This window comes from Halichoeres trimaculatus, unplaced genomic scaffold, assembly GCF_033239565.1.
Source record: "Halichoeres trimaculatus isolate MK-OKI-2021-1 unplaced genomic scaffold, fHalTri1.1 fHalTri1_scaffold_16, whole genome shotgun sequence".
In the NCBI taxonomy this organism is placed as follows: Eukaryota; Metazoa; Chordata; class Actinopteri; order Labriformes; family Labridae; genus Halichoeres; species Halichoeres trimaculatus.
The window spans coordinates 11,733,514-11,759,632 of NW_027437194.1; the positions used below are offsets into that span (position 1 = coordinate 11,733,514).

Below are 26,119 nucleotides of genomic sequence, written 5' to 3' on the forward strand. Positions count from 1 at the left end.
CTGTTTTGATTTTCTGTAAACTTTGGGGCTTTTGATACGATCCCACACAAAAGTGATGGTATTCAAAGCATAAAGTGTCCAAGAAAAAAAAAGGATCACAAATTCTGACAAATTCAGGTAGAAGTTGTACTGGGTGTGAGCATTATCATGGATGTATGTTATGTGTTGCTTGACATGTGCTGAACTCCCTTTAGTTTTCCTGGAGACCATGTCTTTCAACCATGGACTTATATTTGGGTCCTGTCTTTCAGGATTTGAGTGAGCTTTACCTTGTAAAGACAGCTGTAGATAAAAAAAAAAAAACACAATGTTCTTATGATAAAACCGTATCATCCTCTTTTATTTTTTTCTATTAGCTGCCTGCTCCAACACTTCTGATATGCATGAGTGAAAGAGTGTCAGAGTTGTTACTTTCCACAAGTAATATTTGCTAATTTATTCTAATTAATGAACAAATTCCACCAGCGACCTCTTGACAAATAGAATGTCATTCTCTGGGAAACACTATTGATAACAAGCTACTTATCCTGCTCATAAATTAGCCTTGGGCAAAGACTGTGTAATTTTGATAACTTGGCATTTGCCATCCCCTCACTGCTTTCCAACCCCACCCTCTCTGTCACTCTTGGCACCAATAAAGAAAAATGAATCTACGTGACGATATTTAATGTCAAACTCAAGGTCTGAACAGCAGACAAAAAGTTGCTGACATGTTGGTGTTTATGTCCACATCTTAAAGAGTCTATAGATCTTCACAAAGATCAGCCGATACACATTTGAGGTTTCATCCTTACAGCATGCCAAAACACTAAGCTGGACAGAATTTACACTATTGATTCATTTCAGTGACTCATTTTTATTAATCTTAGGTTTAAACCTGCTAATGTGACATCATAAACAAAGACCAATGAAGACAAGATAAGGATCTTGACTAACAATGGAAAGAAAATATTGTCCCTTAAAGGTGGAAACCTTGAGCAGAACCAAACTCATGTTAGACAGCCATCTGCCTCGACTGTTGGGGTTACAGAGAGGGATAGAGGAAGAATCAGAAAGTGTGAGAGATGGACAAAGTAAGATTATCTAGTTTTTGTTATGTCTTCTTCTACCAACTCTTCATACTGCAGCTACACTGTAAAAAATGAAAACTGAAAGCTGGTCAGTGGGGTGGAGATGAGTAGTGGACAATCCCCTGAAGTCTGTGCCAGCAGTGTGTCGGTGGGTGAAAGACGAGAAGTGTGAACAAAAAACATTTTGAGTTTACACAACTTTTTAAATTTTACCGTGTAATAAATCAAGGACAGTGGCACTCAAAGTCCGACCTTCCTGATCGAAGCCAATGAGACCTGAGCTCTTCACCTTTAAGTAGTTTCATTCCAACTGCCAGAACAGAAGGAAACACTTTCACTGCTCTTTGGAGAGTGAGGTACTTTTTAGTTTTGTGTTATTTAAAAATGTCTTTTGGCTTAGGTCAGATGTCTCACACCACAGAACTGAATCTGTAAAATTGATGGTATTTTTTTCTGCCCTTGAGGCTTGAGTTCAAGCTGCCAAAAATTTAAAAGGAATATGCGCTGACCCTCCAATTTTAAACCATGACTGGGTTCATACTCATACAGCCAAACACACATTCACAGTTGGAAGCCGGCCAGTAGGAGACGGTGGCCAAGTAATTTTTGGCCAGTGGAGCACTGAGGTGCTAAGTGTGTTGCACAAGGGCACTGCAAGGGTAGTTTTCAAAGAAGCACCAGTGCACTTTGTTTAAATGAAATTTACCAATCTGCTGCAACAATTCATACTGCCTCTTTCCATTGCAAGTCACTGTTTCTGCCGCCCCCATCGGAATAAACAGTTTGAGAGTTTTATACCACGATTCTCAACGTTAAACCAGAGAGATGCAGGGCATGAACTCCAGTGGAAAACTGTGAAAAATCAAAATGACTTTTGGAGCATGTAGGGTTATAAATCATACAAATCAGTTTAGTAGACATGAATGCTTTGTATTACAACTATAAAGTTGTACAAAGAGAAAATAAATAAGTGGACATATAAAGCAGACTCTAACTTTAGCACATTGAGAGTGCTGGAGCCCTCTGCTGTGCACTGAACAGATCAACATCTGCCTTCAACAAGTCGCTAAAATCAGGCCGGTTGGTATTGGAGATGGGCAATGATTTTTGAATATTCTTAATAGTCGTTAACATTAAAAAAATTGAATAGTTCATTTGACGATGTCCTGTCGACGGCAGGTCGCAGTTTTAAGCTAGTTGCTTGAGCTGTTTTGTGCCAATTTTACATAAAAGCAGGTCAATTGGGGCAGGAAGTTATGCAAGGAGACCCCCCAAACCATGTCCAAACAAGATCTTTTTTAACTTGACTACAGCAACAAACAGTCATAATGAATGGAGCCAGGCCAGGAGTCAACAGGTTGGAGGATTTACAGCCAAAAAAAAAAAATGAGGAGACGTTCGAAAATGGATTGGAAGTGTGGGATCTCCTTTGAAAAAATGCAAACTCTGCAAGGTCAGGCTAGCATATCACAAGTCGTCAACAGCTGTGCACAGCCATGCAACAGCGAAGCATGTGTGTATGTGGGTGGGTTGGGGCAGCGGCTAGGGGGGGCGATGATCTTCAAATAATTGTCGAATAGTTACGAGTGAATCCCAAATAGCTCTTTAGCTTGAAATGCCCATACTTGGTCGGTATTCTCTTTGGCCTTGGTTGACAGCCATAAATAACCTTGCTCTTTACCACAGTATCCCCGCCCTCTCAGCTCCTTCATCAGCCTTTAAGCGCATTTTATATGACTCATATTTTTTTTCCCAGTCTATACTTGATCTGAACCACAAGAGTCAGTGCAATTCAAATATTGCACTCTGGTTATTTTCAGTGTGAAAATCCAAGCACACCATTGAGCTTCTGTCCTGCAGGGATGGTGGCAGCACTGTCTATATGTAAGAAACATCAAATCTAAGAATATATTAAGAGCTCTAACCATCAAGTTCAGAAGTGGTTTGAGGCACCGCGAGGAACTTGTGACCACTTCTTGAGGAAAGTCTCTCAAAGATAAAACTGCATTCACATGAACATCATCAATCAATGGCGGGGGAATTCTTGTGCAAGTGAATGAAGGTAGTAATTTTATGATGATACCACTTTCCTTTTGAAAAGATAGCTAATTTGCAGAATGATTTTTATTTTATTGTGTCTAATTATTTGGTCTTTTAATTACTTTCTTATTTGTAGATATATTTAAATTGCACAACCCACCAAGTGTTTCCAGCATGTGAGAGCCAGCCAAAAGCGCTCTTTACTTGGTCAGACGTCTGTGGTTCACTAGACTGATGTATAACCATTAGAAGACAAAGGTGACGTTTTATAATAAAGACTGTATTCCCCTTGCCACTTACAAGGTGCACCTTTCACACAAATCAGAGCATGGCAGGCACCACTATGATTTGTGAACACATAAATCATACGTTAGGAGCATGCATTCACCTATAAATAAGGTACCTGTGATATACAATGTATGTTTATGTAAGCCAATAGGGTTTGAGAGACTAATAAAAAGCAATAAGAGCCAATAGAGTGCCCCATTTGATCTTTTAAACTAGAGGAGTGTTCAGAAAGCATGCTGCGCCTTCTTTTTTGATTCAAATATTAAAACAGTGAAGTTGAAAGCCTGCTACAAGACAAAAACCTTCTGTGGATGTCACTTGATCAATTAAGGGTTAAGTGTTTCGCTTGAGGGCATGTTTGTAGAAGTTGCTGAGAGCTGGGGATGATAAAGGAAACAGTTCACCTTGTGCTGTGATTTCAGCAGTCTGACATTTGTGCTGTGTGCTGCTGAGCTGTCTAACCTTCGGGGCGCCTTAGGCAACAATCAGCTCTGTGTTTACAAAGAGATGCACTCCAAACTTCGGAGAGACCTGGTAGACAAATCTGCTGCTCAGCACTATCACATACATACAGTAACAACACAAGAACATCAGCAGAGGCCCAGAGGCCAGGCCTCCAGGCACCAGAGCACATTCTTTCCAGGCTGCTCAACACGGTGCTGAATCAGCTGGAGCAGCTGCAGTTCAGTGCCACAGTATGCACTCACTCTTTCACACATCACAAGCAAACCACCGCTGAAACCCCCGAGAGTGTGAATGCATAATCTGAGCCGTTTCAACTCAATGTAAAAGTCATGAAGGACACCATTATTCAAAGGCCCAATGGCAAGCTAATGTGAGCCAATGTTCCCTTTTGCTTGTGTTGTGAAACAGTCTCATATCATTTGTTCAGAGCTGAACTAAACCCCTTGTTGTGATGGCTGACCTGCCTCAGACTGTACAACACCATCTCATCAGGTCACAGCCACAACAGCCTTGAACTGACAAGACAGAGACTCTGCCAGACTTCTGAAGGTGTCCTGTATCGTCTGGCTTAAAGACTTTAGCAGCAGATCTTTTAAGTTGTGGTAGTTCTGAGTCGGGACCTTTAAGCATCTGCCTTCATTTCCCCATAAACCCCACAGATTCTGGATTAGAATGAGATCTTGGTAATCAAAGAGACCAAGTCCATGCTACCATGCTCTTAATAACAGTCACTTCATCAATAAATGATCATGTTGTTATGCCTTATTGTTGTGATATAAGATTGTGTTATGGGAAAACTTGTGATGTATGTCAACAAGAGAGTTTGTAAACAGAAAACTACAGTAGAGACAAAACACTTCTTGACATCTTTATCCTACAACTCCAGTTTTCAGATGATCCCAGCATCTTTTCAAACAGTTGTTTGGGAAATATAATCTAAAGATACAAAAACTCCCCTTCTAGTCTAATTGAGAAAATTTCCTGTGATGTGAGATTTCCTCTGAGAAGCCTTTTCTCTTGGTTGAAGAGAAACTGAAATATTTCCATTTTATGCCACAGGGTATTTGATTTGTTGAGCTTATCTATCAGGCAAGCAGAACTCAAACTTTCACCTGTCAAGCGCTGAGATTATTTTCTTCATCTGTTTGAATTTTTCAGCCTTTTTCAAAACTAAGACGTGGAGCGAAGGCTTGAATGTTGGCTAAAATGATTGGCCGTCAGACTGACTTAAACAAAAAAAAACATCAAGAAAGCTTTCGAATCAATATCACACATCTTGAATTTTTTCGCCACAGTAAGAGCCAAGGATGTTTCACAGGTGTCAGAATCCTTCTTTTAGCTGAGTTTGACCAACTTAGCCATGAATTTGCATTAATACTACTAAAATATACTGTTGAGAGGAAGTCTCTCCTTCATAAAGGTGAAAATAATATTCTAAGTGTTGACTGTGGTTAGGCGACCTCTGGAGTCGTCCAACCATAGCACAGTTTAAGTCTGCACTCATAAACCAAGTCTATGGTCCTCACTGCAGCAGTTGCTGGTTAGGGATGAGTACTCAAATACTCGCTGTTGACCTTCAAGTAACATTTTTTTACCTTGTGCACCTGTGCAAGTGCTGCTTTTGGCGCCATAATATGAACACACATAGCGTTACATGTGTGACCCAGCTTTTTGTCTTTGCCTAACTGAATATTCTAGGTAAAAAAAATAATGAATGGTTAATGACTTCTCAGGCCATGGCTTCAGCACACCTAAACGGATTTCAGCAAAAAACAACTCCTTTACAGCAACTACGGAAACTCCCAAGGAACATGGTGTTACACCGAAAGCAAAAGCACGACAAATGCAGAACCATCTGCTACATCTGTGACATGTCAGTGATGTCTGGAAGTACTTTGACAGAAACAATTAAGTTATTGTGCAGTCTAAAATGTGTGGCGTTAAACTTGCATGCCGTAGAATAAAAAGTTCACTGCTTAATCACATACTTTCAAAGCACAAGGAAGAAACAGGGGAGAAAAGCATCATGTCAAATGCTGGCCCTTTTAGCACGTGCCGCTGTGACGAAAAAAGAGCAGGGTTACCAACATGGTTAGTGGAGATATGCTCCCATTAAGTTTTGTGGAAGATGAGGGCTTCAGAGAGCTGATGGCGTTTGTCAAGCCAGAGTATATGCCATGGAGAACAGCATCTATGAGAGTGGAAAATAAGCATGTGAAGTCTTTCATATGTTCCAGGAGGTCTGTGTCCAACTTGCACTATTCTTGTTTAAAGTTAAAAATAAAAATAAAAATCTGCTACCATTGAGTATTCGTTCATTAGATATTCTGAAGAATCAAATACAGGAATTAGTGTAAACTTTAATCCTTTTTCCTTGATGTAACTCAACCATTTGCAGTATGTCTTCTCCCATAACCAAATCTTGGTACAACCCTGACACTAATATGTCTTTAACCACATGAATGAGTTTAAAGAGAGAAAACGTTTGACTGAAATAAACTAAAATGTTTACAATTCTTAGAGGCTTCTATTTTGTGTTGGCATGGTGTGAGGGGGGTGTGGCTTGAAGACTTAATGTTTTTGTGACAGCAGCTCGGCTCTTCGTGAAACAACAAATATCAGAAGCAACTTCACATCTGGAGCTTTACAAAGATTAATTGTTGCCAAATCAGATGGAAAATGGTCAATGACTGCAGCCATAACAACCCGCTGTAGTCTGCCATGTTTTCTGTGCAGGTAAAGCATTTCAAACCAACAGCACAGTCTCCTGAAACAAACTGAGGTTCACTTTTCAAGCACAACACTCGAACATTCAGACCAGGGGAGCTGCGACAGAGATCTGTGACAACCTGCCGCCTATCGAGCCACACACCTATGATCTTTTCAGCCTTTTTTGTGATGCTGTGACACCCAAGATTAAAAGAATACTCACAAAACCAAGATTGCCAACACAGGAGCTGAATAAAGTGCCAATAAAGTAAGAAGAAACACTGCTACCTTTTTTTTTTTTTTTTCACAGCCAACTTTTGATGGAGACAGTGAAGGATTTTTCAGCAAACTTTCTATGTAAACAGTGCTGTGCAGGTCTTGGTGTTGAAAACAGAGCAAGACAAGCTACTTTCGGGATCGCAGAATCAGCTCTAAGCAATGAATCAATTAATACCTTCCTGAAGTTTAATGAGATTTCTATCTGCCTGCCACCATCTAATCAACACTCCAACCATTAAACTGCAGAGCTGCTCCAGGACAATCAGCTCCCGTTTCTCTGACTTGTGGCCAAGTCTTTGCATGTCAATGTGCCTGGCAGCATCCCAGGTGTCAACCCAGTGAATTTAGACCAGGCAGGACTTCATTTGCTTTTTAATCCCCCCTCCTCCAGGTCCAGATGCACAGCTCTGAAAGCATCAACTGCCCCCAAAACACAAATCTACACTTCTTGATTGGATAACTGAGAGGAGTCCTTTAACAAGTTAAGACGAAAAGAAGACAAGGATGTCCGCTTCCAAGGTCATCCCCAACTGTCCTGTCTTCTTCCTGTTCTCCTGAGGTGTTTGTCCTTAAGCGTCCCCTACACACTCATTATGCCTGTGCTCCTCTGCCTTGAAACCAATTAAAGTAAGAAGTCAGAGGGAGAGGCCTTGTGAGGCAGATGGAGGGAGAAAACTGCTTGTTTTTTTGTTGTTGTTGTGGCTCTGGCTCTGAAACAACATGATTTATGTCGCTATTGCCATCCCATCACATCTCCTGACTGTCCAGCACAAGTAAAAGATAACTCTAAATGCTGACTGGGAAGCTAACCTTGGCAGTGACTCCAGGGACTGGGGCCAAGGCAGGCTCTTAGGAAGAGGAGAGAGTCAGAGACAGAAAGAAATACAGCTGTAAGCCCTTGATGTGTCCCCTGGGCCAAACAACAATCTGCTGCTTTCAGCGACCATCCCTGAACTCATCAGGCAACACAGGTTTGCTTAAGTGGAGCGGATTAAGCTTAAGTAGAGGTATGCAGCGAGGGGAAATATCGTGAATGAGTAATGTGCTGGAAACAAAATAAGTTGGAAAGACTTATTTACGGCAGAACCATATGCTTGTGTGGGATTAGTGATTCCTCTGTGTGTGTGTGTGTGTGTGTGTGTGTGTGTGTGTGTGTGTGTGTGTGTGTGTGTGTGTGTGTGTGTGTGTGTGTGTGTGTGTGTGTGTGTGTGTGTGTGTGTGTGTGTGTCAGGGAAAGGAAAATGTCTTCCATGGGGCGCCCTGGTGTCTCATTTGTTAGGATAAGTACCCCTAAGACTGACTTCTTATCACAGTCTGACTCTATCCCTGGCTCCTGCTTCGTCTCCTTGGCTTTTACTGTCAAACAGATGCAAAACACCCAGAATAGATCTTTCTTTTACTTACTTTTCTTGATTGTTTAAAATGCTTTTAATTGTATCCATCTGAAAGAATTATTTCCTCATTTGTCTCCTAACCATAATGATATCTTTATATCCCTGTCAAATCTGATTATCCCAGCAAAGATGAAGCATTAGTACCATCTATTTGTGGTTGTTCTGTTTCTTCTCATCTCATAAATAAAGATTCTGTACTATTTTTTGGTTTGCTCTCCAGTGACTCCTTAGGAACAAATCTTTTTTAGCTACTAAATGTCAAATTCATTTCAATCAACTGTTGGTTTTGCAGGGCTGAAACCTAGCAGGAGGTCTGTCTTAACTTGGTGGCACAAAAAAAGGTGCCTATGTACATAATATGCTAATAAACAGGGTAATGAGGGTGCTGACACTGAACTAACTCCACTTTGAGTTGGAGACTGTGTTGAAGTAGAGTTCAGATGGAGGTGAGGAGACTGGAGCAGATGTGATTGCTGTCACATCGTGGTTCGTCAAAGGAACGTCCAGACTGCAGCGTATTCAAAGGTGACGTTTCATCTGTCAAAAGTGCCACAAGCTGAAAGTCACTGAGCTGTTTCCTGACATGCCCTGAAGCAGAAAATGCCTTTAACTGTTATAATTAAAGATAGATTAACACGATAAAACAACTGAATGTGTACAAAAGCAAATGTTCAAAAACGCTGACAGATGATGAGTAGTTGAGCTTTGTTTTTGTGTGAAGCAGAGGGTAATGCTGATTCATTAATGGCTTTCATTTGGCATTTACACTGTTCAAACAAGGAGTAAGTGCTTTTAAAATCAATCAACAGCTCAATAGTCGGTTAACACCTCCCTGAGGTAGGAAATGGTTGTATAACACAGTTAACACTGGACATCTGCAACGATCATTGTTTAATCCTTCATGTGAGATTTCCTCATCAAAAGAACGTCTGTAAGTTCAGTGTCTATGTCAAACAATGTGAAAAGTGTTGATCACTAACAGAGACATTCAGAGTAACTGTCATCACACAAGACTGAATGGTCTGTTTCACATGTCAGACATGAGTCACACTAATGCAAAAGCCTCATTTTAGTCAGTGAGGTAGTTAACTCCCTTTTTGACTTTGGGAGCATTGCAGGGAAATACTTTACATCACACCTGTTTTAAAAACTATCCGCAGAGAAGGGCAAGCATCAGCATCTCAGAGAGTGTTTTTTGCCCAGGTTAACCTAAAATCATCTTCTAAAAGCCAAAGAAGCACACCTTGGCTCTCCCCTTCACCCTGAGGATTATGAAACCAAAAGTCATTACAGTATTTGAGTTTTACTTAAGCTTTAAACATATTATTTCTTCTGAACCTGAACTAAGTCTCTTTTTGGAGAAACTCCTGAAAGCAAGGTTGTAACTTTTCACAGAGATGGATGCGTTAGAAATTTTGTGCATAGTCAGAAACCCACAGACATACTGCATAAGGGAGGTTTTCCTTCCTCATGGAATGGCAGAGTTTACCAATTCAGTGACTTCAGGTAGCACCTGCTGAAAGTTTTAAGGGTGCCTGAAACTTTTAGTAACTTTCAGTTACACTGATGCATGAGGTGTCTCGTTCCACAAACAGGCTGTGTCTCATGGGAGCACATTCAATAATTCTGCACCACCGTTTCTGTGATTCAGGGTCACCCTAAATCAGACATGGCAACACATTGCTGTTTTGACCTATGTGGAACATCACCTGTCTGTTTCTGATACTGTGAAATAAAGCCAACCCGCGGATGCAGCAACATGCTTATGACGCCGGCTTCGAGTTTCCTCTCAAACAATTACAGAACACCTGTCAGTCATGTGAGCTGAGCTGCGGCTCTGATTGGACAATCAAACGATCCTTATAACTTCTAAACTGCTTAGAAAAAAAAAGTGTGAGCTGATAGAGAAATCAGTGTTTCAGACCCAAGCTGGTTTTGAACCAGGCATTAAATGTGCTTTTTAACGCCATAAAAAGTCAACTCTTTTTTTTGGCTTGGTGTGCGCGTGACTTCTGGTCTTTCTAAAACCAGCCTCAAGCGTATTCTCAATGAACAGCAGCTTTTTATTGGCTTCATTTTTCTAAACTGGATGTTGCTCCTTGGTATTCCAGCTCTTCATGCAGAGTCAAGTTGGATGGGTGAAGGTTGCAGAGAGAGTTGCACCTAAATAATACTAATAACAACTGGTGAGTTCAGTAAGGTTAAAGGAAAGAAAATTGTTTTGGCCAAAATAGTGACTCGGTGTTCAGCTACCTCTGTTATGAGTGGTAATTTCTCTCAGACTGAGTTAGAGCAAGAAGCTGCCTCTTTATATCAAGGTGGAATACTACAGACACAGTTTGACTTCTCAAGAAAAAGAAAACGGCAAAACTGGAAACTGTTGGTTTGTAAATGTTTGACCACACAAAGTCAGTTTGTGATGATGAACTCACCATGTCTGGCAGACTTAAAATGGTTTAAAGTGATTACAGTTCTAAAAGCCTGTAATAACATTTAGACTGAACCAAGAAGGTACAAAAATAACAGACGCTACCATTAATGACCTCAGGAGGGATTTTATCTCAGACAGGCTTTCTTTACTGCTGGCTGCCTGCCTGCCGTCTCAGGCTGATAACAGCTGAGCAGCAGTGAAAGCAGTTTAACTAGTAGGCATAGCTTGGAACCATTCGTCTTTAAAGTCGAATCAGCAGTAGAACATTGTGGAATGATGACTTGCTGGCACGGACACAAGTATGCATAAAGGGAAGAAAGGAAGACACAACACACAAGCTGCATACAAGGTGGTTACCTTTGCCTTCACTATTCATCAGGGTCAAAACTGAGTCAACTCCTCACATTAGAAATGACCTGCCCTGGTTTAAAGCAAACAACTGTCCAGTTGTTACAGGACAGCTATCAATAACCTTCACTGTGAAGATGGGAGACAGCATTTTATGTGAGGGAAATTGATCGGAAAAGTCACGGACAGCTAATTCGGCCATTAGTATTCACATTCAGTCAGAGACTCTCTGCTGCAGTCATGTGAGGAATTTAGTCTAAAAGAGATGACAAAGAAAATCCAAAACAAAACTACACCAGCGTTCATCATCAGGCTATGAATCTTTGTCTCAAACAGGAGAGATGAAGCACTGACAGTTGTCTCAGTGTTTTAGCATAAGAATTACAATACAGCAGCACGCTAAGATCAAATTTGAAGTATGACCAGGACTGGACTAAGAGCCACAAAACCACAGAACTTGTGCTGCAGGATATAAATATAATACACCTAACTATTAATGTACCTGAGAGCTTAACTCTGTAAAGTCCACTTTGCATTATACAACAGGCGATGAGGGGATGAAGGCAAATCAGGAGAACATGTTCTCATCTTTTTGCATTACATAAAAGTCTGAAGGAGCAGGATTTTATTTTTATAAAGGAAGGTTTCTCCCAGATGGCCCAGACTTGCAGCAAGTGAATCAAAAAAATCTACATGAAGAGATAAAAGTCTGGATGACTTTTTGTGAGATCAGTGAGGGTTAGAAAGGACTGAACAAGAACTACAATTGTACGCTGTCAGCTTTGAGGGAGTGGCGACCTTTCAACCCAACATACATTAACTATTCTGAAAGAAGTCCATGAATATCTTTCACTTTTGTAGCTATTTCCCATTTTCCAAACAGTGTCATTCCTCTTTTTTACTGAAAGTACATTATTATCAACTTTTTTTTTGTTTACTTCTATGCAAGTTTTATAGACGCTGATTAAAGCTGTTTTTCTATAAGTTCTGGTTGGCCCGGTGGTTTTAAGAAAGGCTATTGTCCATGTTACTTCAGCTTTGCATTTTCTGTCACTTTTCATCATCACAGGCAAAAAAAAAAAATCAAAAACAAACTTAAAAATGTGTTTTCCAGGAAAGACTAAACCAAGAGGGTGCCATACAATTCCCCAAAGTACTTCACTTTATTAAACACTGACATTATCGGATTACTCACAACATTTACAGGAACTACCTCAGAAATATCTCCTCTAGAGGGAAAGCAGCACACATGACTGATTTTTAAGATCCTTTAAAGCTGACTTCATCCTAGTGACAGAACAATAGGATACCCGTTACATGGGACCAAAAAGGGTGTGAATGAGTGCAATCATTGAACCGATCAGAAAAAAAAATGCCATGGAGCAGTGAGGGAAAAATAACAGACAAAAGCTGCTATAAGATGGAGAAAACGACACTGAGGAATGTGCAGCACCCTGGACAGCTCATAGGGCTCATAAAAGCCAAGGACCCCACAAGGTTTCCTCTAAATCAATCCTCACTGTTCACAAATCAGACATGCTCTTTTATCACCCCATTTGCTAATAGGCTTTCGTAACACTCTGCAGCATTAACTATAATGCACCAAAGGACCAGGCTTAATTCTGCGTTTAAAGTGAGAGAGCATGAGGGCCAGTACCTTAAGCTGCATCCCCACCACACACAAACACACCCCCTATGTGCCAGCTGCTTTGAAGGTGTCCAGTTACACGCATGTTTTCTGTTGTTACTCAAAGTATAATGTGGATACTACAGTGCAGCTCCAGCTACTGCAGCAACAAATGGTTATTTCTGTAATCATCCATCTTTAACCCAATATAAGTCTTCAAACTTCTTCATTTATCAAGAAAACACTTCAAAACCCTAGACTGATCGTTTATTACATGGCAGAAACTTCAAAGTGCTACATTTCAGAAGCTGCAGGATGAATACAGTCAAGAAACAACAACGATTTATGACATTTGACTTCCTGACAGTTTGTTTGGACCGATTAATCACTGGGACTCTAAAAGCAAAAAAGTGCTAGAGAAATAAAACAGACCCCTACACATCACAGTTGCTTCCAGACAACAAAATCAAGCCATCTTAGCTTCAAGAATTAGCAAAGCCAACAAACTTCATGAAATGAAGCAGGTGCCTTTAAGCACATTGTACCTCAAGAGGACAAAGACAGTGCAACTAGTTTCCATGGACATGCCAGATCCCTGATGTGACTTATGCCAAGAGTAGTGGTGTAAACCCTCTACTGACAGCAAAATGTGCAAAGTGTGCTTGTCAAAAAAAGGACCAGATTGCACTTACCTTTACAGCTTCAGCATGAGTGACTTTGTCAAAGACTTTGTCGTTGACTTTCATGATCTGATCACCAATCCGAAGCCCCTCTTTCTCCGCCAGGCTCCCCGGTTCAACAAGGGACACATAGATTCCTACCCCGTGCTCTGAGCCCCCGCGGATGCTGAAGCCCAGGCCCTCGTTGCTCTTGTGCCGCTTCATGGTGACTTGCCGCAGCTCGCCCGGCGGCTCATGGATAAAGTTTCTCCCGAGCAGCGGGATCAGAGGAGCTGTCCCCTCGCTACTGGTGCTGAAGCTGTCCGGCGAGCCCCGCAACGCCACCTGGTACTCAGGCGGGTTGTTTGGAGAGATGTGCCCTGGAGGAGTCGGGCTGGCGCTGGGGAAGTCACCCGGTGGGGGCTCTGCGTTGCCATTACTCGCAACTAAATCCGATTTTAAGTAGAGGCCCTCTGAGGTGTACTGCTCGAAGAGGAGCTGATCAGAGCGGGGGATGACCAGCCGCAGCATGGGCAGAAGTTGCCTCTTGCTGGGCGCATTGAGGATGACGTTGAGTGTCTGGACCAGGTCGTATACGTTCCGTTTGGAGTGGTAGACATTGAGGCAGTGGATGAACTGCTCCCTTTCAAAGTCGTTAAGTAGGAGGTTGAGAGCGTTGTGCAGCTTCTTCACGTTGGCCGACAGAGTCCGCGCGCTGGAGGCTACCGAGTTGGCCGAGGAGCTGAGGGACATGCGCTCCAGGTCGGTGCTGCTCATCCTGGCGGTGTGACTGGGACACGGCGCCACACTGGTGCGGGTTAAAGAGCAGGCATTACGGGCTAGTTGCACGGGATTAAACCGGCGCTTGGCATCACGACCGGTGAAGGACGTATACTCCGGTTATATCCATGATGACTGGCTCGGACAGTGTATCCACTTATAACGCGCTATTTCCAGAGAGCGATGATAGGGGTGATTCAAACAGAGTCCGACCAATTTAATTTCACAGTTGACACTAATTAATTATCACCCACCGTAATGCAGATATCAGTAATTGAATTTTGTAAACTTCAAGAGCGCAGTGCTGTGTCAGGACTGTGCATTCAACAGCCTCGTGAAAACTCGCCCAGCTCCGTCACAGAGCTAAGTAATGAGCCACGTAAGGCTCAGAGCCTGTGTGTCATTAGCTGCGGTCTTGTTTTCCAGGAGGTCAGGTGGCTGCTGAGCTGCCGCTTCTCTGGTGTCTCAACGCGCACAACAGCTCCACAAGCGGAATAAAACCACCAGAACTCGAAGCGGTGTACTTTGTACACTGTGGTGCTGTCAAAGCAGAAACAGGGGAGAATTCCTTGGTGAAGTAAAAAGAAGCTCTAAAGTTATTTTTGTGCTCCTGCTCAGCGTCCCGTCGAGTTCGTAGAATCCTGCGCGGGTCTCGGTTTTAGTTCCAAACGACGCAGAGTCAGAGCAAAATCCCTCCAAGCCACGTCCAACGTTACTCCAGTCCTGTGTTTGTTAGAGTTCTTTCTTAAAAACCGTCCAGTGTCAGCGTGGAGGAGTTAGAGCTGCTGTGTGTGCTCCGCTTCTCAGACGTTACTACAGCGACACAGTGCAGACTGACGGCTCTCCCTCTGACCGTCCTCTATCAGGAAATGACGCAGACACGTGCAGCCAACCACCAACACGCACCCTGGGCTTATGCTCGTGGTACTTTTGCCACCAATGAAGAGGAGTTTACTTACATGTTGACGCAGCCTGGGTGATGCAGCGCACCTTGGAGTTTGTTTTTCTTGACGTCCTCCAAAACTTAAAGCTGATATGATATACTGTAAACCCATGTTTTCTCTTCCCTTTCCTGTAATAGGTCCATGCCATCCACAAAGAGTGCAAATCTACTACTATGTCAGCGTTTAAACTTATGTTGCATTATTTTTTGCTTGTACCAAATCATTCCTACTTATATAGACAGGTTAAAAGCATGTGTTTATACACTGTGTGCAAAGTTATTGGGCAAGTTGCATTTTTGAGGATTAATTTTATTATTTAACAACAACTGTGCTCTTGGTCAATCCAAAATATGAATAAACCTCAAACCTGAATATTTAAGGAAGTGAAAGTGAGATTTTGGCTTTTGTTGAGAATATCTGCGTGTGCACAGTTATCAGACAACTATTAGTGTGCAGGATTAAAAGGCAACTTTAAAAAATATTCCCATCGCACTACTTTATTGTTATCTTTCAAAGTCAGAATGATAAACAAACAACTCAAACATTACAGATAAACATTTCTGATCTTTCCAAAAATAAATCATTGACCATTTTTGCCACTGTCAGTCTGGAGTCTGTCAGTTTCTTGATCACTTGACCGTCAACTTTTTGTGCAACAGCATCCAAAGCCTCCCGGACACTGTTCAGAGGGGTGTACTGTTTTCCGTGGCTGTAAATCTTACGTTGAAGAAGGACCCACAAGTTCTCGACAGGGTTTAGGTGAGGTGAGAAAGGAGGCCATGTCTCTTTTTTCATCTTTAAGGCCTTTAACTTGCTAGCCACTCAGTGGAGTACTTTGATGCATGAGATGGAGTATTGTCCTGCATAAATATCATGGTCTTCTCGAAAGATGCAGACTTTTCCCTGTTTCAATGTGTGAAGAAATTGTCTTAAAGAAATTGGCAGTAGGTTTTGGAGTTGAGTTTTAGCTCATCTTTAACCCAAAAAGGCCCATTAAGCTCAACTTTAATAATTCCCACCCATACCAGTACCCTACCTCCACCTTGCTGAAGTCTGAGTCGGAGTAGAGCTCTATGCCCATTGCTGATCCAGCCACGGGCTTCTCCATCTGGTCCATCGAGAGTCACTCTCATCTCATCAGTCCATAAAACCTTTGAAAAATCTGTCTTCAGATGTGTCTTGGCCCAGTCATAGCGTTTCAACTAATGTGTCTTGTTCAGTGGTGGTCGTGTTTCAGCCTTCCTTACCTTGGCCATGTCTCTTCACACTGAACACTGTTTAAGATATTTTACAGATCTTGAATTTTCAGTCTGTAAAATCTGTTTTCTGGCCCATTTTGCCATAGGAAAACAAGCTACTTAACAATCCTACACACCTGATAAAGGCTTTCAGGACTCTTAAGGCCACGACCTCTCATTGCACACATGCACATCACCAGGTATGCTTAAATCCAATAGGCAATCAAGTTTGTTCAGGTTGGAGTTGGAAAATATGCATAAAAATGAAAACATGTTCAAAATATTCACTTGCCTGGTAATTGTGCACACAGTGTATTTCAAGGACTCTTGTTCTAAAATCGATCTTTAACTCTAAAACAACCACTCTTAATAAAATGTACAGCACTGGGCATAGGTAGCCAGATATAAGCATTTCCCTCCATCTGCACTAGCTGCTGTATTAGCTGCTCAAAGTATCATGCAGCTTTTATACTCCTGTGCAGTAGTGTGCACAGGAAGTAGGTGGGGAGGTGGGCACAATTGTTGAAAAAACAAGTGCAAAGGTGCCTGCTTGAGAGCCAAAATATGAGCCAAACTGTCCTTTTGGGCAGAAAAAAACATGATATACTGCCCTCTTTGGGGCAGATGCTTAAGTGTCCTCTTTGGGGCAGAACACCCAGAACTTAGTGACCACTTCAGTGGTGAAACTGCACAGTATATGCTCTTTTCTATTGCTTATGTGCATAATTTCTTAATCTAAATTGAAACAGAACAAAGTTCCTTGGCACACTTTTGGGGGGGACTCGGAAGTCAAGAGTTGGTCCAAAATAGCATCTAAAGACATTGTCATCATGCCTCTGACAAGGCAAATAGCCTATCATAGGGGGTTGCATCAGGAGTGGCCAACCAGAGTCCAAGAGAGCGTAAACGTAAAAATGTTCGCTTTTAGCTACCATGCACTTGAGACCCTATCAGACAGGTGTATAAGTATAAATTATGGATGGACACCACTGAGTCAATTTGTAGGATAAGAATTTATTCAACATTTTCAGTGAAGTACACTTTGATATCTTCAATAACAACTTAAGGTGTGAAATAAAATTAATCACATGGAATTCATCACAAAGATATATTAAAAAGATGGAGTTTGATTTTTTAGGGACAAATCAAATTATTTAGAAGCTCAAAGCTAAATGCAACGCTGAACTTCACCAAGATGAAAAATGAATCTATTCAGAATTTCAAAGGGATTAAAATAAAATAAACCTTGGTATTTTTATCTTGTGCAAAGCTTCTTGGGTTCTCAAAACAAATTATTGTAAAAGGCCAGCTTTGCAGTGCAGTATTAAATCCATCTATCAAATGGATTCTTATTTCATGCCTTGTATTGATATTTCTGGTAATTTATGCATCTTTTTATAGACATCCTTTCTGAGACGTTTCCATGGATGCCTTATTTTTTTAGTCTTACCATTTGAGCCCAAGCTAAAAAGTATCAAAGTGGAGGCAACTCAGAGTTCTCTGAGTGATTAATCACGTGTGCAAAACATCGACAATACTAACTTCAAATAAAGCTTTGTAGTCTGAGGCTGCTGTGTTGACGAATGGCTCGGTGCAGAGTTTCTTCGCTGAGCCTTCTTTAAAAACTGCAGCAGCTGAGCTTTTCCTTCTGCTTTGTTGAATGGTCACTGAAGCGTTTAAAAGGCTGACCCGGGCAAACTGAGGACAGTCTGCTCACACAATAAAAGATCCATTGTGTCATTTAAATTTGAAACTGTGACCAAGTGTGTGGTGTGATAAAATTACTAATGTCAGAGTAATTAAGGTTCAAAAATGGGCAGCTAGACCCACAAAGTGGAAACAGACTTGAGAAATGAAAAGAAGTCTTTGAAAATGAATCAATAAGATAGAGAATGGGCTGAAAAGCAAAGGAGCAAATGAGCTGACTGAAATCACTGATGAAGTCTGTGCTGTGCTCTCTGAAAGTGACACAGCAAAGCTGTAAGCAGAGCAGTGACGCAGGCAACAGAGATAGAAGATAGAGCGTCTGATAGCATGAGCATACTTCCAGAGGACTTGGTTATCAGTTAATGATTTCCTATGCCAAGTCTTTATTTTCCATCTGCTTCATATAAACAAGAATTCAAATGGTGGTTGTTCAGTTTCACTCATTGTTAAGTGATTGATTTCAGAAATTGGAGCAGCAAATGTGTCTTATTTTCTCCAACTTATTCGTAAAGTGTGATTTATTTTTCTATTTTGGCAATTTTTGCCACTATTTGTCAAAATATCTTTAAAAAGAGAAATATGCAGATACCATGGGGGAAACATGATACCAAATACTATTGTAATACTTTTCAAGTTACCCAATACTATGCCTTATTGGCAGCAAGTTTATAAACATTTCAGAGACAGAGTGAAGAAATGTTTGAAAGAGAGACTAAAGAAAATGTCAAACATCTGACCCACTCATGGTTAATAGGTTTGAAGGAATTATCAGAAATCTGTTTTGAAAAAATGATCTATAACTTTTTTATTACAAAAGATTAAACAGAAGTTGGACCAAATAAACAGAGGATTTTAGCCCTGATGGTCACTCTTTGAACTTATGAATGGATGAGTAACACAATTTAAATTATTGCTTTTAGCTTACTCTGTATTTTTTTTTAAATTTTCTTCTTCTTTCTTTTGTTGACCATTACTTCTGTTAGGTGGAAGCTAGGTGTTCATAAAGTTTAAGCTAATACAAGAAAACATCTATAAGAGCTTATCTGTTAATGGGTAATTTTAGTTGCTGCAATCACCACGCATTTGTCTCTAGGTAAAAATGTGAATAAACGTACAGAAACTGACAGGAGCATATCCAGAGAAGTATACAGAGGCAGCAGCCACTCAAGATCAATGATGTGTGTTTGTCACAAAAACTGCTTCTTCTGGTGACTGGCTGCAATATAGGTCAAAAACTCTGTCTCCCCAGTCTTTCTAGACAAAGCTATAGTCAAACTTTTAAAATTAAATGGTAGAAATGTTTCTCACATCTGCATTCCATGGTGATATAAAAATATTACTGGGCTGCATTTTGTTCAAGTCCTCTTTTTTCTTTAAAGTTTCTTTTTCATTAGTTGTTATAGGTTAAAAACTGGGATTTACATCACATTTAACTATATTCGTCTGCTGCTATTCTTAGACAGATTTTTTTTCTGGAATAGAAAGATTTTTTTTTTTAAATGTACATGCTTTTGTCAGCCGGCTCTACTTAGAGTCCCCACTGTAAAGACTCTGGCTGCACACCTGTGACAGATGTATTATGGCTTAAAACCATACAATGATAAAAAATTGGAGCCACAATGTCCATTCTATACTGTCTATGCCTATAACTGGATATAAGCCTGCAAAAGAGAAAAAAAAAATAAAGATAGAATTTACACTGAACAATTCACTTTGCAATGGTTGTGAAATTAAAAACACACCAGTGTGGGTTCAGCTCATTTTTGGCAAAGTATGAAGAAATTAGTCTTTAGTTTCGGTATGGTGGATAAATTGATTCTCTGATACCCCCAAAAAGATTCTCACTTGGCTGTAACAGAAGTCTTGTTAAAATGCTTTTTCCCCATCATAATACTTTGAATTACTTTTCAAAGTGGCAGAAAATATGAAGTGAATACACCACACATTTTGAAAATGCTAAACACTGGAAAAGCAGGAACAAACAGGAAATCAGACTTTTTGTTGCAATTGTCTTTTTAGGCCTTTTCATAATGTTTTGAACTTTTTGTTGAGTTGTGTGTGGTGAGGTTTAAGTTGGGATATCTTTTTGTGCAGATGCTTCGATGCACGTACAGCCATTAGTGATGAAAATGGGCCGTTTGTTTTAATGGTTAAAAAAAAAGAATTTGCATGAGGCAGATTAACTCCCCAACAAAACATTCAATTTGATGGAGGTAGACCCCACTATTACAGGCGCTAACGGCAGGATTGGTGCATCTGTTGTGCAGGTTTAAGATGACAGGTGTCACGTTCATGCGTTACCCTTCAAGGCGAAATATGTAAAGACAACAGCTGTTTCTTCAGTCTATACTAATAAAACATCCATTTCTTCCACAGTCATTTTTCTTGATCTAGTGACACTGTCACTGCTCCACATGTTTATTGCTGTTTATGCAGCATACACGTGTAATTCGTATTTGTTGGATAGGTATTTTCCAGAAAGTTTCCCCGCTTCGCTTTTGTGGTGTATCTAGTCAATTAGACAATTTTTGGCAGTCATGCGTGTGGCTAGCCAACGGTTAAATGGGACACTCCATTATGGGATGTCATTACTAATGGTCCAGCTTAAATATTGACTGGATGTACATGTAGTCCCTGGTCTTGTCTGTTGAGTCACCATCGTGAGGTACCTCTGCCTCCAAAGTAAAACCAGTAAAAAAAGACCCAGAAAAATCAACCCACCTGGTTTTCAATCACTCATTTGTTACTGTTAGCAGATTACAGAGAGATCCTGTTCAGCTCTGCTCTGCTCACAGAGATGCAAAGCATTAATACAGCAAATACTGGGGCAGCACATTTTTCTTAACTATGTGGCTGAGCAGGAGGTCACAGAGACACCGTGTGTATTTGATGTGTGTGTGGGAGGGGGGTCTCTGAATTTGATTGATGACAGTAATTAAAGGAGTTCACTGGTGGGAAACAGAGAAAAGCCAAACAGTCCAGTTTTATAATGAACAGAGACACCAACAAGCAGAGAAGCATAAAGGACAGGGCTATAGAGTCCATCCTGTGAAAGAGACACTAAATGAGTGAGTTTAGAGAGCAGGGGGCAAAGAGAAGAGAGGCTGCACACAATTACTGGTTCTTCAAGAACACCCACAGAACTAACTAGTGATTATCACTGTTTTCAATTTCAACTGCAGAAGCTTTCAGCTGAATGCCCAGCTCTGCAATCCTGTGCAGAGATAGACAAAGTCAGGTTCCCCCCTGGGAGCAAAACAATTTAAGTGTTAATGAGAGATGAGCAAAGTGGAATGACCTGCTACATTAAGATTACTGCTCCATGTCTGACTGTGTGCTTATTAGACCCACAGAAATGCAGCTGCATTGCTATCTCCGAGTTTCTCTGTTTGACTAATAAGAAAAACCAAGACACCCCCCCTCCAGGAACATAAAGGACGCTACCTTCTTCAAGATTAAATTAGCACATTTCATGGTTAGCTGTAATCATTTTGAAGGCTTAACAAGGCTTAAATACTCCACTAAATAGGCTTAACTGAGTATGACTAAAAGCTTAACAGAGTCATCAGTTTTCCGTAAATGGAAGATAAATTGTTTCCAAACAGGTGGCATTTAAAGAAAACACTACCACTGTTCAAAGCTGCAGGAATACAGATTTTTACATGAGCAGAGGGTCAGACTGAGAACTGATGGGTGTGGGTCATAATAAACCCACAGATACTGCAGTTCCTCCACTGAGCACATGTTTTGGTTCAATCTCATCTCTATAATAAATTAGGTTTTCTAGAAAGAAAGTCTGAGCAAAAAGTTGGTGTTTTTCATCAAAGTTTAAATTCTTAAATTATGTTTCTGTCTATTCATAACTGGTATTTGCCAAACTGATGGAAGAGTAATTTTTCCATTATGTATCCAGCTATGTGATTTGTAAAAGGAAGTTATGTTTCATTTAGTGAAAGACATTTTGTTCAGCTTTGAGGCCAAAGAAAGTAGATGAATAATATTTCTTTCAAAATATTTAGAGCATTTCCTGAAGCAAACCCTACCTCTTAGTTCAACACCTATACCCCCCAGGCCAGTGGTTACTTTGGTGCATTAGCGCCACCTGTAGATCAGACAAAAAGTGTTTAACTACCACAGGCTACATAAAACGAGGAAGTAGTCTAAGTGAAGCAGCCTTTGGTTTCTGTAGAAAAGCATCAAAACCCAAAATTGGTGGCTGCGTGCTAGAAATGCTGACTCAACTTTACTATTGGTCAGCTCAGACAAAGGAGCACAACTGAGGCTAGCTTTAAGCTGTCCAGCAAAAAGCTACATCACACCTGCTTGTCAGACTGTCCACCAATCCTTTAGTCATGCAAATTTATGCATAAAACTGAGTCTTGATATCTTCAAAACAGATGAGTCATACAAAATTTCACTCCAGTATACTGAGATAGAAAGAAATGAGCTGTTTTGGAGCAGGGAAAATTTCCTTCCAGTCTGTGAGTGTATTTCATTTCAAGAAGTATTTTAACACGGGTGTCACTAGGGATCTCCGGACTTTTGAAGCCAGTCTCAAATGGAAAATCACGGAACTACCTCCTTTTAAGTAAGAATTAATTTAACATGTGATCAATTCCTCAACATCAGTGGTTGCTTTGAAACCCTCTCACAAGGTAAACAAAAAGTCTGCAATGTGGCACTGTTGGTACAAGAGGTACAAAACTAATAAAACCTGCAGTTTTATTTTCCACACATCTGGAACCAAACTTCTCTTGCTAGTAAACACGCAACTCTTCTGCTGGTAAGAACACATTTTCGACGCTTCGACAGGAATCTGGAGTGACTCTAGGGAACAAAGTTAAGGTTAGGTGGTTAGAATCCCAATGGGATGAGACAACTTTAAAACAGACACACTGAAAATGATTTATTCAAAGAGTTTATGACATTATCTAAATAAACGGCTGCAAAAAATGGTCCCTCAATTTCAGTGATAATGAGTAGTGCTTCCATGGCAACAGTAATCTTATCAGCCTAAACTAAACATTTCTATTCACAGTGAGGTCTATATCAGCATTTTTCTGATGGCATTTAACAGATACATTTGTCTGATGGCATTTTCTTCTTACACTGTGCTGTTCAAGTCTGTTTTTCTTCAGTTCAGATCGTCTGTTTCACTCAGTGCCTTGTGTTTTAAGATTTCCCAAAAATTTCTGCTCTGCTTTCCCACTCCCCGTTTTATTATTTTCCTGCTTATGACTTCCGCCAGTAACCCCTTATCTAAAAGTTTAGTAATCTTTCAGTAAATTGAAAGTAATATTGAAAATGTCCATCGTGTTGCATGCCCACCAAAATTATCCAAAGGTACTGTTTCCATAAACAAGTAGATGTGGGATTATAAACTGTTAACATGTGCCAGACTCCTGTACAGACTGTGTCAAGAGAAGGCTTTTTTGTTTTGTTTATTATCAGTGTTTCAGTGTTTCAGTGTCATGGATTGATCTTGTTTATGTGTCTTAAGTATTCCTCTGTGTTACTATGAGTTATTCCTGCGTATTTTGTACTTGCGCCCTGTGTGTTTGGTTTGGGCCTTGTACACACATAGCTGAATATTTTCAAAAAACGAATATTTCCCCTCATTCCTTTTAAAAATACTTGAATCAGCCTGCCAAACCCACGTTTGGGTTTTTCAGGTGTGGCAGCCAATCAGAATGAGCCTGTGGAGCCTGTCATTCAACTGTGATGTTCAAGAACCAAATGCTCTTTTCCCTGGTGGCTACACAAAACCATGAAGCCATGTAACCAGAGGTTTCCACAATCTTCACTGTGGCCAGAGTTTTCAGAAATCATTGTTTTTGGTGACATAAAACTCTGGTTTGGTGTGGACGACGAGCTTAAATGTAAAAAAAATATATGCGGTTTCACAGATACCCGGCTATGTGTGGACATGGCCTTAGTTTTATCTCTTGTCCTTGTGCTTCCTTCCTGTTTGATTGTCCTTTGTGTATATTACCTGTGTATAGTTTCACATTTGCAATGATTGGCCTTTTGTCTGCGGTTTCTCTACAGTTCCTCGTCAATTCATCGATTTGTCTTCATGTTGTGTCTTGCGTCCTCCAGTGTCTTCCCCCCAAGTTTGCGGGGGTTTTTTTATTTATGCTTTTTAGTGTTTCATGTTTTGTATGGGTGAGTTTGTGTTTAATTAAGATTTTCTTATCTGTGATTGGGTCCCATGTCTTCCTGAACCCTGACACATTGATTTGACATGGGTAGCATGTGTTGGGTCATCCCCACCACTTTCTCAATTCAAATTAAACACACAGGTTATGGGAATTTAGCTTATCAGAATCAAGTTTTTCACACAGTTGAATGATGAATAAGAAAGCTTGTGGCACATCGCAGGGTTTAAGTTGATATTTTACTCACCCCTGTCACTCTTTACAGATCACCTTACTTCAGTCTCCTGTGTTCTTGTTTTCTTGCTTTAATGTGTCTCACCTGTGCCTTGTTCACTTAGTTTACCATGCATTTAACCCCTGTGTTACCTCCCTCTTGAGACATTTTTTTGTGTACTATAACGGATTAACCGCTGCAGTTGAAATTGTAGAATTGTGAAAACAAAATGTCCATCATCCATATTGACTGCTGAAAGCCTGAGCCCTCGTACTATTTGAGGGGTAAAATAATGTCCCTGGAATTAACCCCAGCCCTAATCACTGCTCCAGGTGTTACTAATCTTGTGAAAGGTGCAACGTGGGCAACCTCACCTTTCTATGGACGTTACATCTGTACTGTGTTTCTTGGAGGCAGCACATGTCCAAGTTCACATCTATTCAGGTGTTGATATGAATAAACCCTTTGGCTGTATTAAACTCGTTTCAGTTTTCTCATAATTTCTCATAACAGGTAAATTGGAAGGGAACAGACCTGGCCCCAGCCAGGGAATTGGAGGTGAATCACCTCATACTGAGCACTAAACTAGAAATAACATGACAAAATCCTCTGTAAGTGTGAGATCTGCAGGCAACAGCTGAGCATCATGTTGGAGCAGGCTGACTGCAGAAAGTTAAAGTGAGAAACAGAATCCATAAAATTCTCCCACAGGAGACTCTTCTTAATGATGCGTGCTTTATTACCCTCTTCCCACTGATTTACTTCAAAGTACAACTCTGATGGTTCACACTGAAGGAGAAGTGTTTCATTTCACATTAACCTGATAATGACACAAACATAACTGCTGCTGCTTACTGTGTTTAATAGGAATAAAACATATCCATTATTTAATGCCCAGGGTCCTTGTTGGCAAAATACTTTTAACAAAATACATATAATTACGGTGGAGACAGAATACTCTGACATTTTTTTATAAAGTGGTAAATGATACAACAAACCCTGGCAAATAAAAAGATTAAAGGTTTAAAACCTGAACTCACCAGTGAGTCACATATAATTATATTTCTGCTATGAGAAACAGAGCACTTAAAAACTCATTTACCAATATACATAAGGTTTTGTCATATTTCTAATTCATTATCTCTGTTGTTAAAAAAAAGTGTAATCTCTCTCTGTTGTCACAACAGTTTTCCACATTTCTGTAAAAACCCTGTTCCACGTAGGTGTCACCTTTTATAAAATTGATCATCCTACAGGTAAGGCCAATAATTTATAAGCAGCTAAAACATAGGGTAAGGTATAAGCTAACATGAACTCAATGTGTATCTCTGGCAGGTTTTTGGTGGTGCAGGCATTCTGATTGAGGAGGAATGAAAGACGTTGGTCTTTCCAAATACAAAACTCTTGAATATCAAGCAGAGTCTAAATATCTGTAAACAGATCCAGAAGGTTTACAAGGCATCTTTGCTGTGAAGAAGCTCTTATGGTGTTAAAAGACACTCTCTCTGCATGCTGTGTGGAGAGGCTCAGGCTGTGAGTATACAAGAAAAAAAAACTCCTCAAAAATATTTTTTCTTTACCGAGCCTCTTATATTCCTATCATGGTTAATCTTGGGGCTGTCTCTACATACACTGCATTTCACATTCACCCATTTACACATACACACACAAGCATCCTGATTACCCCCTTTACTTGCATAGATGCAATGAGAGGGATCTATTTTAATTGGACTGCCCTGCCACCTTCTGGCCCGGAGTCTCACTTGCA

The 26,119-nt window shown here is 40.5% G+C and overlaps 1 protein-coding gene across 1 annotated transcript in view; it reads right to left on the minus strand.

Annotated features, from left to right (window-relative positions):
• The window catches only part of whrna (whirlin a), a 193,196-nt gene extending 178,254 nt beyond the window's left edge, over positions 1-14,942 (minus strand). The window contains exon 1 of the mRNA XM_074690346.1: positions 13,344-14,942. Coding sequence (XP_074546447.1) covers positions 13,344-14,087 — 744 coding nt within the window. The 5' untranslated portion in view covers positions 14,088-14,942. The remainder of the gene's footprint in view (positions 1-13,343) is intronic.
• Between the last annotated feature and the right edge of the window lie 11,177 nt (positions 14,943-26,119).